The sequence below is a fragment of the Pteropus medius genome, unplaced genomic scaffold (genome assembly GCF_902729225.1).
Source record: "Pteropus medius unplaced genomic scaffold, Ma_sr-lr_union100, whole genome shotgun sequence".
Lineage (NCBI taxonomy): Eukaryota > Metazoa > Chordata > Mammalia > Chiroptera > Pteropodidae > Pteropus > Pteropus medius.
In genome coordinates this window covers 315,201-330,248 of record NW_024345916.1, presented here as the reverse complement: position 1 = coordinate 330,248, position 15,048 = coordinate 315,201, and the positions used below count along the sequence as shown (strand labels likewise).

Sequence of the window (15,048 nt, the reverse complement as noted above, 5' to 3'; positions counted from 1 at the left end):
GCATCCCACATAAAATACCAGAATGCTGAGTGGAAAACTCCTGGGGGCAGGAGGTTAGGATGTAGTCCGAGCTGACCTTGGTCAGGCGTCCTGGTTGTTTAAAGCCTTTGAGCAATTATAGTCCACCTTCTCACTTTTCCTACTCTTCCTGATCAGGCTTTTCTAGATTCTAGCCTGTCTCCAGGTATCCTCTTCCCTCTCCAAGACCCGGGGGCCTGGCTTCTCAGTTCCACTAACTTCCCCTCTTTTGTTGTCTGGGCCCAGTGGTCACCGTATCAACAGAGATGAGCTGTGCCACCAACTTCCCCATTTCTCATGTTCTACATATCAGCCTGAAAACTCCCCAAGTTCCAGATCTTATTTTACCAGTGTCATTAGGTGTGTTGGGCATGTGACACAAGCTGAGATTGGCAGGCTCAGGGCTTCTCTCTAGGCTATTTTCCAACTTCCACTCTTGACTACATCCATTTCCTCTTTTTCCTGATTGCCACTTGCCTGGGATCTTACTCCTTGTCTTGTTTCCTGTCCGGGACTGATCTGTGGGTCTACCTGCCAGAGCCTGGGGAGTGGTTTTCTTCATTAAATAAAGGTCAAGGGTATAGAGTCCTGAAGGCCCAAATGACACCATTGTCTTGTGTTTGAGAATCACATACAAAACTACCCTTTATATTTTAATTTTCCACCTCACCCGTTCCAGGCCTACTGAATAGAGATGTCTTTCATATAACATTTAGTGCCTCCTGCTGCCAACCACTGCAGCTTCTGCTACAGACATGCCAGGCCGAGTTGTCTGTCCCACTTGGGGTACGCAGGGGATTTTAGGCAAACGTTGGTTGAATGAATGGTTAGAATTGCCCAATTAATGACTGATATAATGCAAAGTCTTAAAGAAATAGAAACTGTGTTTTATTAAGGGCCATTAAAACTGCATTCATTTTTATAAATTATAACACAAGATAAATTAATCTTTATGTCTCTTAATTTTCAGGAATGCAACGTAAAATAGCAAAAAATATGTTATCTAGGAAGAAGGATTATAATAAAATATGTGGCATTTCTTTGGCCAAAAAAAATTAGATTGAATGCAACACGAGAAGTTAATCTACTATTAGTTAAACATCTAAATGTTCGGCTCAACCTTAACTAATACTTTGCCAATGGGTAACAAAACTCTTCAATAAACAACAGATGATAAAAAGAGACTTTAAGTCTATCTTAGGATCCATTAATTAAGAAAGATAAGAAATCAGAAAAAGGGGATAAATAAAGAGAAAGGCAAAGAGACAAAGAGGTGGAAAGGACCAAGATACAGAGGGAGAGGTATGTGCATAGAGACAATTTTAGTAATAACTGCTATTCGCTAGGTGTCTGCCAGTGTCCGGCACTTTATTACCTTTATACTCACCACAGTCTCTGTTTCTCACAACTACCCTTGTTCCCATTTAACGGATGAAGAAATCGAGGAGTAGAGCAGCCAGATAACAGCCTAAGATCATACATGCACATATGTACAAACACACTCAGAGACAGCAGAGCTCATTACTTATTTAACAAACATTAGAGTGTGGATGAAAAAGGGGCCACATACTGCATCCGGTAAGCTCAGGGGAGGCCCACACGGCGGGCCTTACGAACCGAGAGAACGAAAGTAACCACACAGGGTGGTCTGAACATAAACATTCCTAACTAAAAGCAGGTCGTGGCGGGTAGTCACGTCCTAGGCCTGTAGCTTCCTTGACAAAGTCAGTCTTTACCTTTGACATTGTCTGTTGTTTTTGTGCCTGCATCTAAGATAACATACCTCTGAAATGTCAGAGTAATTGAAAATTACTTGTCCCCTCCAAGGCACAACTGCTGGCACCAGAACACGAGACCACACTGTTATCTTGTTGCCCACGTACCACCCCTATGTGCTGTGATATTTACTGTCCTGTACCCATCGACATAAAAGTACACATCTCCCTGTTTTGCTTTTTATCCAATCTCAGCAATTTTTCCACTTTGCTTTTTCACGCCTCCCTAATCTACCACCAATGAATTTCATGTAACCCACCCACCCTCCTTATGTCTCCTGCTTTGATTCTAGTGTATAGCATAAGCTGCAAAACTGCCATTCTCCACAGCATTTTCTCAGTCTGTTGAGATTTTGCTTCCCAGCAATTGTCGTCAGTTTGACCCCAGCTCTTGTAAGACTTTTTCTTAGGCTGGATGTTCTTTCACAACAAGAGAAACTGGTAATGCTAGGCACTGGACGAATCATGCCACGCTTTGCCCAAGGAGAGTGAGAGAGAGACTGCCGTGTGGGCACACAGAAAAGCGTGGCCACGGAGCGACATCTTTTGCTGAGAACTTTCAGGTGGCCCCAGATTTTCAAAGACATGTATTTTAGTAACTATAAAGCCTTCACCTCCAGCGCTTGTACCCCAGGAAATGCAGTTTAGGACATTCTGGCCCAAAGTAGCCAACTCCACAGTCCCGATATTCTGAGGGAAGGAAAGGAATGGCAGTCTGTGCTGCCTGCCACCAGTGAAGGAGGCTGCTCTGCAACCCCATTCATATCAGTCCCATTGTCATGCAGAGAAAAGATCGCTCTGTTTCCTGTTCTGGGTCTGTGAGGTTGACCCATGTAGTTTAGGATGAGAAAAGGGAGTATTGTTGGCAGACACAAGGTTTCCATTTTGTTAGAGTCTGACCTTACAGGGACATCCTGCCAGTCGGCTATTCAGTCTTTGTCTACGTCTCCATTCACTTTCTGGCCTCTTGACCAGAGCTGCAGACGCTCCATTCTTAGCTCCTCATTCCCTGCTTTGTTCTGATACCCTGGTCGTCTTCCTGGATCAAACATATTCTTTCATTTTTCTGTCCCTTCCATTCCCAGTACAGGGGGCTCAGTGTAGGCGGCCCAGGGCTTCCCCAAGGAAGGGATTCCCAGTGTGTTGGGGGCACCTAGTGTCTGCTTGGACCTCTCATGGTGGAAGGAAGGTGCAAAGAGCCACACGCACTTCTGAGGGAGCCCTCTTCACACCCCCAGGTCCGGGGCTGCACACGGCCCTGGGACATCCGTTATTTTTGACTCTGCATAGTGCACTCACTGAGGCCTTGCCCAGGCCCTGCTGCAGTCAGCCTGGTCGGAGAGGTCTCTCTGTTGGCATGGCAACCAAACTGATCTACCAGCACATCTCAGGGCAAGAGCAGCAAATGGGGCAAAGCCAGCCCTTTCCCTGGCCGGTTTGGTTTCATTTCCTTCTAGTCCCATTGGCCCTGGGCCTGACCACTGATCTCTTCTCTGTCAGACACAGCACAATGGCCATCGGCATTGCAGTGGACATTCTGGGCTGCACGGGCACTTTGGAGGACCGAGCGGCCACCCTCAATAGGATCATCCAGGTGGCAGTAGAACTGAAAGACTCCATGGGGGACCTCTATTCGTTCTCAGCCATCATGAAAGCCCTGGAAATGCCGCAGGTAAATTTCCACTTGCTCTGTGCGGTGGTGTGGGCCTGTATATACTTCATGCTCTGCAAAGTGGTCTGCACGCCTATGCTTAGTAAGTCACGGACTGTCTTAGTCAATCTCTAAAGGTAAATTGAATCTTAGCGAAAGCTGCGTTGACCTTAGCGGGTAACCAAGAGAAGTATCCAAAGTATTCTGGCTGTTTTAAAAAACAGTGGGTCATTGCTGACAGCCTGCACTTTCTCTTTGATGTACAATAAGAGTCATCCTCAAAACAATGTTCCCGAAGAACCAGTTAGGATGATATGTGTGTGGCATAAGACACTGCTTCCGTTTGAGGTGTACGAGCAGTTTGGGGGAATGGCTGGGAAACCAAGCCATTTGGAGAGCTCACTTCTGAGAATTCCTAGAGTGGTTTATCTCAAAGAATGTTCCTCGGGCCACCTAAAACAACCCCTCCTATTTAAAAAATTCAGATAATTCAGATTCCTGAAGCATCAGCCATATAACCCCCAATTAGAGTTTCTGAAATGGGCACTTTGAATATATCTGCTTCGACAGGCTGTTTTCCCACTTTCAATGCCAACAATGAAAACCTGTACTTGAAATCAAATGGACCTCATAGAGGAAAGTGGCCCTGTTTGCTTGATTGCTCGGATGCGGCTTTCCCACTTCTGTTCTGCCGGCCCTCAGGTGCTGGGAGGGTTTCCATTACATTTCTGCAAACCTGATCTGTAACCAGTAATATCAAAACCACTCATCATCAAGTTTGGCTTTTTCGTAGCCAAAGATTGTCTCGGAAATCTTGCCGAGTACACACTGAAAATCCAACCTTGCCACTGGGAAAGAGAGCTGCAGTCACATGTCCTGCAAGTCAGGGTATGTTAGGAACATAATTTTCTTGCATTAAAGCAAGGTCACCTTAAAAACAAGAGGCCAAACACCTTAGTTCCTTCACCAGGAACACTTGGGGCGGAGGGTGGTCAATTCTAATTACAACATTCCAAGAGTTTTCAAAATTCTTTAGATGCACTGGAATTGAGTAGGACCAATATTTGAAATAAGCGAATCCGGCCATATTTTCATGATGTACTTACTGCCTTCTGTAATACCAGGGGCTATCATTTTTCACTCAGGTGTTTTTAATTTGTATTAGATTTATTTCCTCTTATCCAAAACTGCCTGTAATTTTGAGGCTGTGCGTGTAGACCTTCAGCCCAGAGCTTCCTCTGAGAGTGGTAAAGGGGATGTTTTCTGGCATTCTGTGGTTACAGTCCATGACATCAAACTCAGTGGCTGGGGATTTACCCCAAAATATGTTAACATGTCCTTGTAGGCAGATCCCTCCCCTCCGGCTGCGTCAGACTTCCCTTCTGGAGTGCCTCAGCAATGAGAGGACATAGTCCTCCAGGGCGTTCAGAGCCCTGGGGTGAGCCAGGGAACTGTTTAGGGAGGGAAGTCGCAGACCCAGGGAAAACCCCTGAGGAGTCATGTCATTTCTGTGTGTCACCACCCAAAACTGCCTGTATACTACAGCCACACATACCGCTTTCTCTTCTCAGCCTCTCATCTCTGGTATCAAGAGAGAGCATCCAGGAGGTGGGCTTAGCCGAGAGAAAGGGCTTCTTTCAGAAAAGTGGGTGCTTCAGGGAGAGGGAAGAAAAGAAGGAGGAATGTGAGAAGAGAGGGCAGCATGGTGGGTGGCCAGAGGGAGACAAGCCCACAGCCTTTCCTTCCCAGCGAATCTGCTGATGCTGATCCCTTCTCACCTTTCACTTGGGATACACAGAGAGCTCTTAGAGGCCAATAAAATGAATCTCAGCTCTGCCATTACCAGCTGCGAAACCTTGAGCAAGTTACCTCATCAATCCTGTTTCCTAATCTGTAAAATGAGGCCAAAATACCTACCTCATAGGGCACTATGAGGATTAAATGAAATCCTTCAAATACCTGACACAGAGTTGGCTCGCATTTAGTGCCTTTTCTCCCTTTCTTGTTTCATGTAGAAAACCTCAGATACTTAGGCTTGCTGGTTTTATGATGTGAGTGGGGGACCATTTATCTTAGGGCAGAGTCAGGGGCATATGTTGGTGTTGACTAAAGTATTCCAAAAGAAAGGTAAAGAAATGAGTTGTGGCATCATATGGCCTGGGCAATCTTCCGTGTGTCTCAGACATTACTACTTACGAGTAAGATTAAAGAGTTATACCTCACATTTCTACATCCTCTCATCAGAATAACCTCCATGGAGGACAGCTGGCAACTCCTCTCAAAACTTAAAATACATGTACTCTTTGACTTGTTTGTTCCACTTCTGAGGAAATTTATTCTCCAGATATTTTCACGCATGTACATATTTGCAAAATCTTTACAAGCTAATTTTGGAATAAAAAAGTATGTTTAACATTCTTATCTATTTTATTTTTATTTTTCGGCGAGGCAACCCTTCATTGACCTCATAGATTGCAAGGACCTTGTCAGTTTACAATCCCTTATTTTATTTTTTATGCCTACAGCACCTGGTCTTCCTAGGTGGCCTCCCATTCAAGTACTAACCAGGCCCGACCCTGCTTAGCTTCTGAGATCAGACAGGATTGGACTTATTCAGGGTAGCATGGCCGTAGACTAACATTTTTATCTATGGAAGACTGGTTAAACTATGGTTTATCCATAAAGTGGAATATTATTCAGAAGTTTAATAAAATAAGGCTATTCTATCCTGTTTTATAGGTACCTATCTAAGAATGATTTCCAAGCAAGGAATAGAAAAACACGTGTCGTATGACATTTATTTACAAGGGGTGTGTGTCTGTGTGTGTGTGTTGAATAAAGTACGAGTGAGGGATTGCCTTTTCTCTGTACGCTCCTTTCAATTGCTTTGACTTTTTTACCATGTGTATCTAACATCTATTTCAAAACTTAAGCAAAAAGGAAATTTTAACACAAGCCCTTTCCAAAATGATAACACATTTCTTTCTTCCAGATTTCAAGGTTAGAAAAAACGTGGACTGCCCTGCGGCACCAGTACACCCAAACTGCCATCCTCTACGAGAAACAGCTGAAGCCATTCAGCAAAATCCTGCATGAAGGCAGAGGTGAGTGCAGGGTCAGCAAAGCCGGCCTGGTGATTGCCCTCTTGGTGTCTGTACCAGTAGGTTGTATCTGCTCTGGTTTGATCAAAGCATTTAGCAAGGCATATTATGAGGCCCTGAGTTATCTGCAGGATTGTTGTTGGGTCAATCAAGGTTTTTATCAGACAACAGCATTGCTTGTAGGAGGTCTGAAGTCGCTAGAAGACACAAGCTACCAGCCACCTCATTCTGTGGTTAACTTTTTTTTTAATCGAGGTATAATTGATATTATATTAGTTTCAGGTGTACAGTGTACAATTTGGTAATTGCGTATATTGCAAATATCACTACAGTAAGTCCAGTTAACTTTAGTCACCATGCATAGTTACAAAAACAAAATTATGAGACTTTCAAGATCCACTCTCCTAGCTACTTTCAATACGCAATACAGAAATATTAATTATAGTCACCATGCTGTATAGTACGTCCCATGATTTATTCATTTTATAACTGGAAATTTGTACCTTTTGATCCCCCTTCACTCCCACCTCCGACAACCACCAATCTGTTCTCTGTATCCATGAGTTCAGGGGTTTTGTTTTGTTTTTCTGGATTCCACATGTAAGTGAAAGCATACATGACTGTCTGACTTGTTTCACTTAGCATAATGCCCTCAAGGTCCGTCCATGTTGTCACAAATGGCAGATATCATTCTTTCTTATGGTTGAATAATTTTCCATTGTGTATACGTACATCTTTATCCATTCATCTACTGATAGACATTTAGGTTGTTTCCATGTTTTGGCTGCAGTGAACATGGAGGTGCATATATCTTTTCGAGCTAGCGTTTGTTTTCTTTGGATAAATACCCAGAAATGGAATTGCTAGATCATATGGTAGTTTTATTTTTAGTTTTTCAAGAAACCCCCATACTGTTTTCCATAGTGGCTGCACCAATTTACATTCCTACCAACAGTGCACAAAGGTTCCATTTTCTCCACATCTTCACTGACACTTGTTATTTCTTATCTTTTTGATAAAAACCATTTTAACAGGTGTGAGGTGATATCTCTTGTGGTTTTAACTAGCATTTCTATGAGGACTACTGATTTTGAGCATCTTTCCATGTACCCGATGGTCATCCGTATGTTTTCTTTGGAAAAATGTCTATTCACATCCTCTGCCCATTTTTTAATCAGATTGTTTTTCTTTGCTCTTGAGTTCTGTGAGTTGTTTGTATTTTTTGGATATTAACCCCTTATCAAATAGGATTTGCAAATACTTCCTCTCATTCAATACCTTGACTTTTCACTGCGTCGATAGTTTCCTTTGCTGTGCAGAACCTTTTTAGTTTGCTGTAGTCTCACTTGTTTATTTTTGCTTTTGTCGCTTGTGCTTTTGGTGTCATATCCAAAAAAATCATCACCAAGACCAATGTCAAGGAGCTTACTGCCTGTGTTTTTTTCTAGGAGTTTTATGGTTTCAGGACTTATATTCAAGTCTTTAATCCATTTTGAATTAATTTGTGTGTGGTCTAAGAGTGGTATGGTATAAGGTTCCATTCCATTCTTTTATATGTTGCTGTCCAGTTTTCCTAACATTATTAGTGAAGACTGCCCTTTTCCCATTGCATAAATATCGGCTCATTTGTCATAAATTAATTGATCATATATGCCTTAATTTCTGGGCTCTCTTTCTGTTCCATTGATCTATGTGCCTGTTTTGAATGCCAATGCCATACCTTTTTATTATATTATTATTATTATTATTATTATTATTATTATTATCATTATATTGCTTGTAATATTGTTTGAAATCAGGGAGTGTGATGCCTCCATCTTTGTTCTTCTTTCTTAAGAGTGCTTTGGCTCTTTGGGATTTTTTGTGGTTTCATACAGATTTTAGGATTGTTTGTTCTATTTCTGTAAAAAGTACAATTGGGAATTTTATAAGGATTGCATTGAATATGTAGTTTACTTTGGGTAGTAGGGACATTTTAGCAATATTAATTCTTCTAATCTATAAGCATGTAATCTTTTCCATTTATTTGTGTCTTCAGTTTCCTTCATCAATGTCATATAGTTTTCAGAGTACATGTCTTTCACCTCTTTGGTTAAATTTATTCCTAGGTATTTTACTATTTTTGAGGCAATCGTAAATGAGATTACTTAATTTCTCTTTCAGTTATTAATGTATAAAAATGCAACCAATTTCTGAATATTAATTTTATATCTTGCAACACTACTGAATTCATTTATTTGTTCCAATAGTTTTCTGGGGGAGTGTCTCGGATTTTTTATATATAGTATCATGTCTTCTGCAAATAGTAACAGTTTTACTTCATCCTTTCCAATTTGGGTACATTTTGTTTCTTTTTCTGGCTAATTGTTCTGGCTAAGACTTCCACTATTATTTTGAATAAAAGTGGCAAGAGTGGGCATCTTGTCTTTTTCCTTATCCTAAAGGAAAAGCTCTCAGTTTTTCACCATTGAGTAAGTTGTGGGCTTGTCATATATGGCATTTATTATGTTGAGGTACTTTCCCTCTATACCAACATTGTTCAGCGTTTTTATCATAAATAAATGTTGAATTTTGTCAAATGCCTTTTTTACATTTATTGAGATAATCATATTTTATTCTTCATTTTGTTAATGTGGTATATCATATCGATTGATTTGCAGGTGCTAAACCATCCTCGCACCCCTGGAATAAATCCCACGTCATTATAGTATAGGATCTTTTTAACGTATTATTTAGATTGCTAGTATTTTGTTGAGGATTTTTGCATCTATGTTCATCAGGGATATTAGCTTGTAATTTTCTTTTCTTGAGGCATCCCTGTCTGGTTTCGGTATCAGGGTAATCCTGGTCTCATAAAATGTACTTGAAAGTGTTCTCTCCTATTTTTTTTTAGAAGAGTTTGAAAAGGATTGGTATTAATTTTTCTTTGAATCATTGATAGAATTCACCAGTGAAGCCATGTGTTCCTAGACTGTTTTTGTTGGAAGGTTTCTGATTACTGATTCAATCTCCTTACTAGTAATTGGTCTGTTCAGATTTTCTATTTCTTCATTAATCACATTATAAAAGCGATTGACCCACTACCTTTATATTTACTTTTATCAGTGAGATTTATACTTTTATGTTTTCTTATTACTAATTAGTAATTTCCGCTTAAAGAATTCCCATAACATTTATTGTAAGGTCAGTTTAGTGGTGAATTTTTTTAGCTTTTGTTTGTCTAGAAAACTGGCTCTCCAATTCTGAATAACTTGGATGGATAGAGTATTCTTGGTTGAAAGTTTTTTTCTTTTAGCACTTTGAATATATCATGCCACTCCCTCTGGCCTGCAAAATTTCTGCTGAAAATCTGCTGATAGTCTTATGGGGGTTCCCTTGTATGCTATAAGCTTTTCTTTTTCAGAATGTTAGATTTATTTATTCTGCATTTTACCACCTTTTATTTTTTCATTTTTCAATTACAGCTGACGTACAATATTATTTTAGTTGCAAGTATAGATATGTTGGTTTTCTCTTGCTTTTAAGATTCTTTCCTGTCTTTAACTTATGACATTTTAGTTATGTGTCTTGGTGGTCTTTTTGGATTCATCTTTTTTGGAAGTATCTAGGCTTCCTGTATCTGGAAGTATGTTTCTTTCCCCAAGTTATAGAAGTTTTTGGCCATTATCTCTTCAAGAAGTTTTCTGCTTTTTTTCTTCTGGGACCCCTATAATGCAAATGTTAGTTGCTTGGTGTTGTCCCGTAAGTCCCTTAAACTATCTTCATTTTTTTTCTTTTTTTGCTGTTCTGATTATGTGAGTTCCATTGCCCTGTCCTCAGGTTCTTTGATCCTTTCCTCTGGACCACAACAGGGGAAGAGAACAAAGGTAGTGCCCACCCTTTGAGGTCTCTGCAAAGGATTATAGTCAACCCTTAGATGTGTATTTAATTAGAAGGCTACCTCTCAGGCTGCAGTTATGATGATAAGCTAATAAAGGCAACTATTTGCCTCTTGCTGTGCCCTGGCGGGTGGTAGCTATTTAAGAACTCTTTCTCTATTGGTTATAGTCCTGTGGGACCCATGGGCATAAGCCCTACTGGCCACCAGAGTCAGGCAATGTAGAAGTGTCCCCTGTCAGCAGCCACAAAAATTGGGGGTGCCAGACAAGGACTTGAGCTCCTTTCTAAAAGATACCAGTGAGCTGGAGCAAGGCAGAGGGAGAATATATAGGTAGTGTCCACAGGAAAAAAAAAAAAAGTAGGGGGGAAGTCTAGCATCAAAAAAAAAGATAGCACCCACCAGCTAGAGTAAGAGAGAGAGAGAGTGTGTGAAAATGGTGCCTACTAGCTAGCGGGCTCCTAGATGTGTGCTAAATTAGATAACTACCCCTCAGGCCAATACTTTAAGATTAGCATTTAGCATATAAGCCTCATTCACATGAAGTATGGGAACCTATCAATCTTCACTGAGTTCTGGGGCAGGTGAATCCAAGCATGTGAACCCTTTAAAAGCTGTTTCTTAATCATTATAGCCTTGAAGATCTTGTGGACTTGAGCCTCGTTGGTTTTTAAAGCTAGTTGCTCTGGGGGCTTGTCTCTCAGGCACAGGTCTCAGAAGTTGGAGTTCAAACCCTTTTCTCCTCAAGGAGAAGCTCTTGATTTTGAGTTCCATCTAGACCGTGGGTTGCTGCACTGGGACTGGAGTTTATGGTGAAACTGTATCTCGGCCTCGCCTACCTGCTTTGATGTGAGCCTTCTGTCATTGGCCCAATGCACAGCAGTTGCTGAGACAGCTTTCAGGTTTTTCAGAGGAATTTGTTCCATATTTAGCTGCAGATTCAGTGTGCCCACGAGAGGAGGTGAGCCTAGGATGTTGCTACATTGCCATCTCGAACCGGAACCCTCTGTGCTTCACTTTGAAAAAACATATGGAAAACTTTACTCCTTGTTTTTTTCAGAGTCCACGTGTGTCCCCCCAAACAACATATCAGTCCCACTGCTGATGCCTCTTGTAACCTTAATGGAGCGCCAGGCTGTCACTTTTGAAGGAACTGACATGTGGGAAAAAAATGATGAAAGCTGTGAGATTATGATGAACCATTTGGTAAAAGCCCGACTCATGGCAGAGTCTGCAGACAGTTACCGGATGAACGCTGAGAGGATCCTGGAAGGTAAGAACTTTTTTGTAAGCTGCTGTCTACATAGTAATTGGAAAGAAGGAATGAAATAGCATGGATGTTCTCAATTAGAAAAAGACCAAATAGGAAAGATTAATGGGAATTTCATTTCCTATAATTGTCATTACTTCTTAATTCCTGAATGACTCAAGGATCCTGTTTCGCCCTCTGTTGTGTCATTGGTATAGAATACACAGAGTCAAGAAAGAATCAGCTTGTCTTGCATTAGTACTTCTAATAGTCGCTGATAGAAAACATTATGGGCCAACATGAGGAGTTGGAGTACTATTTGACTTTATCAGCATTCCTATTTCTTCCCAGTCACTCTGAGAAGTGAGCTCTCCTGCTCTTAGCAACACAAGCAAAGGCCCTGAAAGAGCTTGGAGGAAATTACAAACCACAAGTACTTTGGATTAGTGTGTCTTAAGGAATAGCCAACTAGCTGAAGAAGGAGGTGGATATACGTGGGAAGGCCTTGCCATGTAGGACTGTGGCTGGGAGCCAGTGAAGGGTTTTAAACATGAGTGGGTGTCATCACATGGTCAGATTTATATTTTAAATCTGGCATCTCTGTGGAGGAAGGGTGGATGGCTGAAGGCTTGTAGACAAAAAGACCAGTTAGGAAGCAAGTGAAAGAATGAGGACTTTACCAAGGCAGTTATCAGGGATGACTGTTTTCCTCACAAAACGATTTTTAAAATTCTTCAAGGGCACACAGTTTGATCCACAAGGTTAAGAACTGTATGGGGCAAGAGAGACCTATTATTTCCTCCTAAAGCAAAGCTGTTGCTTCAGAACCAGAATTTAGGACTAAACAGTGTGCACTGCATCTGCTGTAGGTGTAAGCATCACATACCTGTTTCATTTTTTTTCTCTCAGAAAGTTCTCCAAGGTTAGCAATGTAGGACTCAAACAATAAAAGCAGTTAATTCACCAGATGAGAGTGCCTGCTTATAGATTAGAACCACATGCCTGTATGACTCTGTCTGGGTTCCCCCCTCTTTAATAGAGTTGATAGAGCATCCTTGGCCTTAAGTAGACCAGATATTCTCTTATACAAGAGTTGAGAAGCAGGCCCACACAAATGGCCATCAGTTGATTTTTGACAAAAGTGTCAAGGTAATTCATTGGATAAAGTATACCCTTTCAGCAAACGCTGCTGGAACTATTGAATATCGTATGCAAAAAAATAATCTCATACCATACACAATAATCCAAAGTGGATCACAGAACCAAAAGAAAAGAATAAACTAAGTATAAAGCTACTATAAGAAAACAAAGGAGAGATTTGTGCCCTTGGGTTAGGCGAAGATTTCTTAGAACAAAAAGCATGAATCATAACAGAAAACACTGATAAAATTTTGCTCTTCAAATGACACCACTAAGAAAGTGAAAAAGCAAGCCACAGACTAAAAGTAAATATTTGGCAAATATATATCTGACGAAGGACTTCTATCTTGAATGTATAAAGAACTCTTAGAACTCAATGAGAAGATTTGAATAAACACCACACAAGTGAAGACACAGGAATGACAAATAACTATGTGGAAAGATGTTCAAATATTAGTCATTATGAAAATGTAAATTTAAGCCACAATGAGATACTACCACACACTTCCTAGAATGACAATACTGAGTTAGCAGTGTGTGAAAAAAATAGAATCTTCATGTTACTATGAGAATATAAAATGGTTGAGCCATTTCAGAAAAGAGTTTGATAGTTTCTTTAAAATTAAACATACAATTATGATATGGTCCAGTAATTCCACTCCTAAAGAAATGAAAATGCCTGTCCACACAAAGACGTATACACAAATGTTCACATTATTCATACTAGCCAGAAATTGGGAAAAAAACAAATGTCCATATAACTGAATTCTACTTAGCAATAAAAAGGAATTATTGACAACATGCAACAATATGGAATAATCTATAAAACATCATGCTAAGTGAAAGAAGCCGGACACAAAAAAGTCCGTATTATATAATTCCATTTATTTCGAATTTCTAGAAAAAGCAGAACAGCAACAAACAGCAGATAAGTGGTTGGCTGGAGTAGGAAAGGGATTGACTACAAAGGGCTACTAGAGAACTTTCTAGGGTGATGAAGTGTTCTAAAACTGCTGGTGAATGCTGCGCAGCTATAAATTTGTTATTATAAATCAAGCTGTGCAGCTAAACTGGGTGAATCATGGCATGTAAGTCATATATCAATAAAGTTGTGTAAAAAAAAAAAAAAACAAGGTACTTTGAACACTCCTTACAGCACCACAACCATAAACAGTGGCTTATGCTCATAAATTTTATTCTATCATGTTTTAGTGAGCTTGTTATTCCTTCTCTGAAGGCGCTCAGGTCCTTGAGAGTGGAACTCTGCCCTTCCTTATATAGAGCAGATCCTACTTGAAACAAGCAAGTTTTTAGTCTATTTCCAACACTAGGTTTTAAGCAGAACTGAAATAACGTTTTTTGTTTTGTTTCTATTAGGTTTTCAACCAGATGAAGAAATGAGTGAAATCTTCAAGACTGAATTTCAAATGCGGTTGCTGTGGGGCAGCAAAGGTGCACAAGTCAATCAGACAGAGAGATATGAGAAATTTAACCAGATTTTAACTGCCCTCTCACGTAAACTGGAACCTCCTCCTGTGAAGCAGGCAGAGCTTTGATCTCTCTCCAGAAAACCTAAGGGTATTATTTCAAGCTTCTTCAGTTTCTTCTTTGGGAAAGCTTATCATTTGATAAAGTAGTAATGTGCGAATCTGACAATATACAAACTTTTAGTATCCACAGGATATTAAACATGTAAATTGCACAGAGCACATGTATTTATGAATTGTTTAAAATTACTACTGATTTTTAAATGAATAATTTATTATTAAGGTAACTGTTGCTAATATTGATCAGTAGATTTAAGAAAAGACCTAGCTGTGTTGACTGGTTGCTTTCTATTACCAAGGTATTTGACCATTTTAGTTTTAATTCCATGTCAGAAAAGTGTAAATAGAAAAAAGTTTAAAAGCATGAAACATCTCAGAAGGTATCAGTTGTATGATATTCTTTAACTATATATGAAAAATGTAAATAGTCATATGAAAATACATCTTTTTGTGAAACAATTACATCCAGTCTCTTTACTATTAAACAACCATGACAGTGCAATAATTCTACCTCCTACGTTCCTGGGGCTCCCTCTATCGTAGCTGCTATATCCTGATGGTAAACAAAAATTAAGGAGAGTGGTATGGAAAATTTAAGATTTCTGTCTTAAGAGACTGAGTGAATAGTGATACAAAGTAGAGCTGGCTCCAGAAGAGTTAGGTTCAAGTCAAGCTGTGGGACTCTGGACA

At 40.1% G+C, this 15,048-nt stretch overlaps 1 protein-coding gene and 1 pseudogene across 9 annotated transcripts in view; one reads left to right on the top strand and one right to left on the bottom strand.

The window, feature by feature from the left end:
* Positions 1-14,820, top strand: part of BCAR3 (BCAR3 adaptor protein, NSP family member) — a 185,106-nt gene extending 170,286 nt beyond the window's left edge. For all 9 annotated transcript variants that reach the window (XM_039874791.1, XM_039874789.1, XM_039874785.1 and 6 more), the window contains 4 exons: positions 3,294-3,465; positions 6,437-6,548; positions 11,483-11,695; positions 14,189-14,820. In XM_039874791.1, coding sequence (XP_039730725.1) covers positions 3,294-3,465; positions 6,437-6,548; positions 11,483-11,695; positions 14,189-14,367 — 676 coding nt within the window. In that variant the 3' untranslated portion in view covers positions 14,368-14,820. The remainder of the gene's footprint in view (positions 1-3,293; positions 3,466-6,436; positions 6,549-11,482; positions 11,696-14,188) is intronic.
* On the bottom strand, positions 5,961-6,079 carry LOC120612374 (uncharacterized; annotated as a pseudogene).
* Positions 14,821-15,048: the final 228 nt, after the last annotated feature.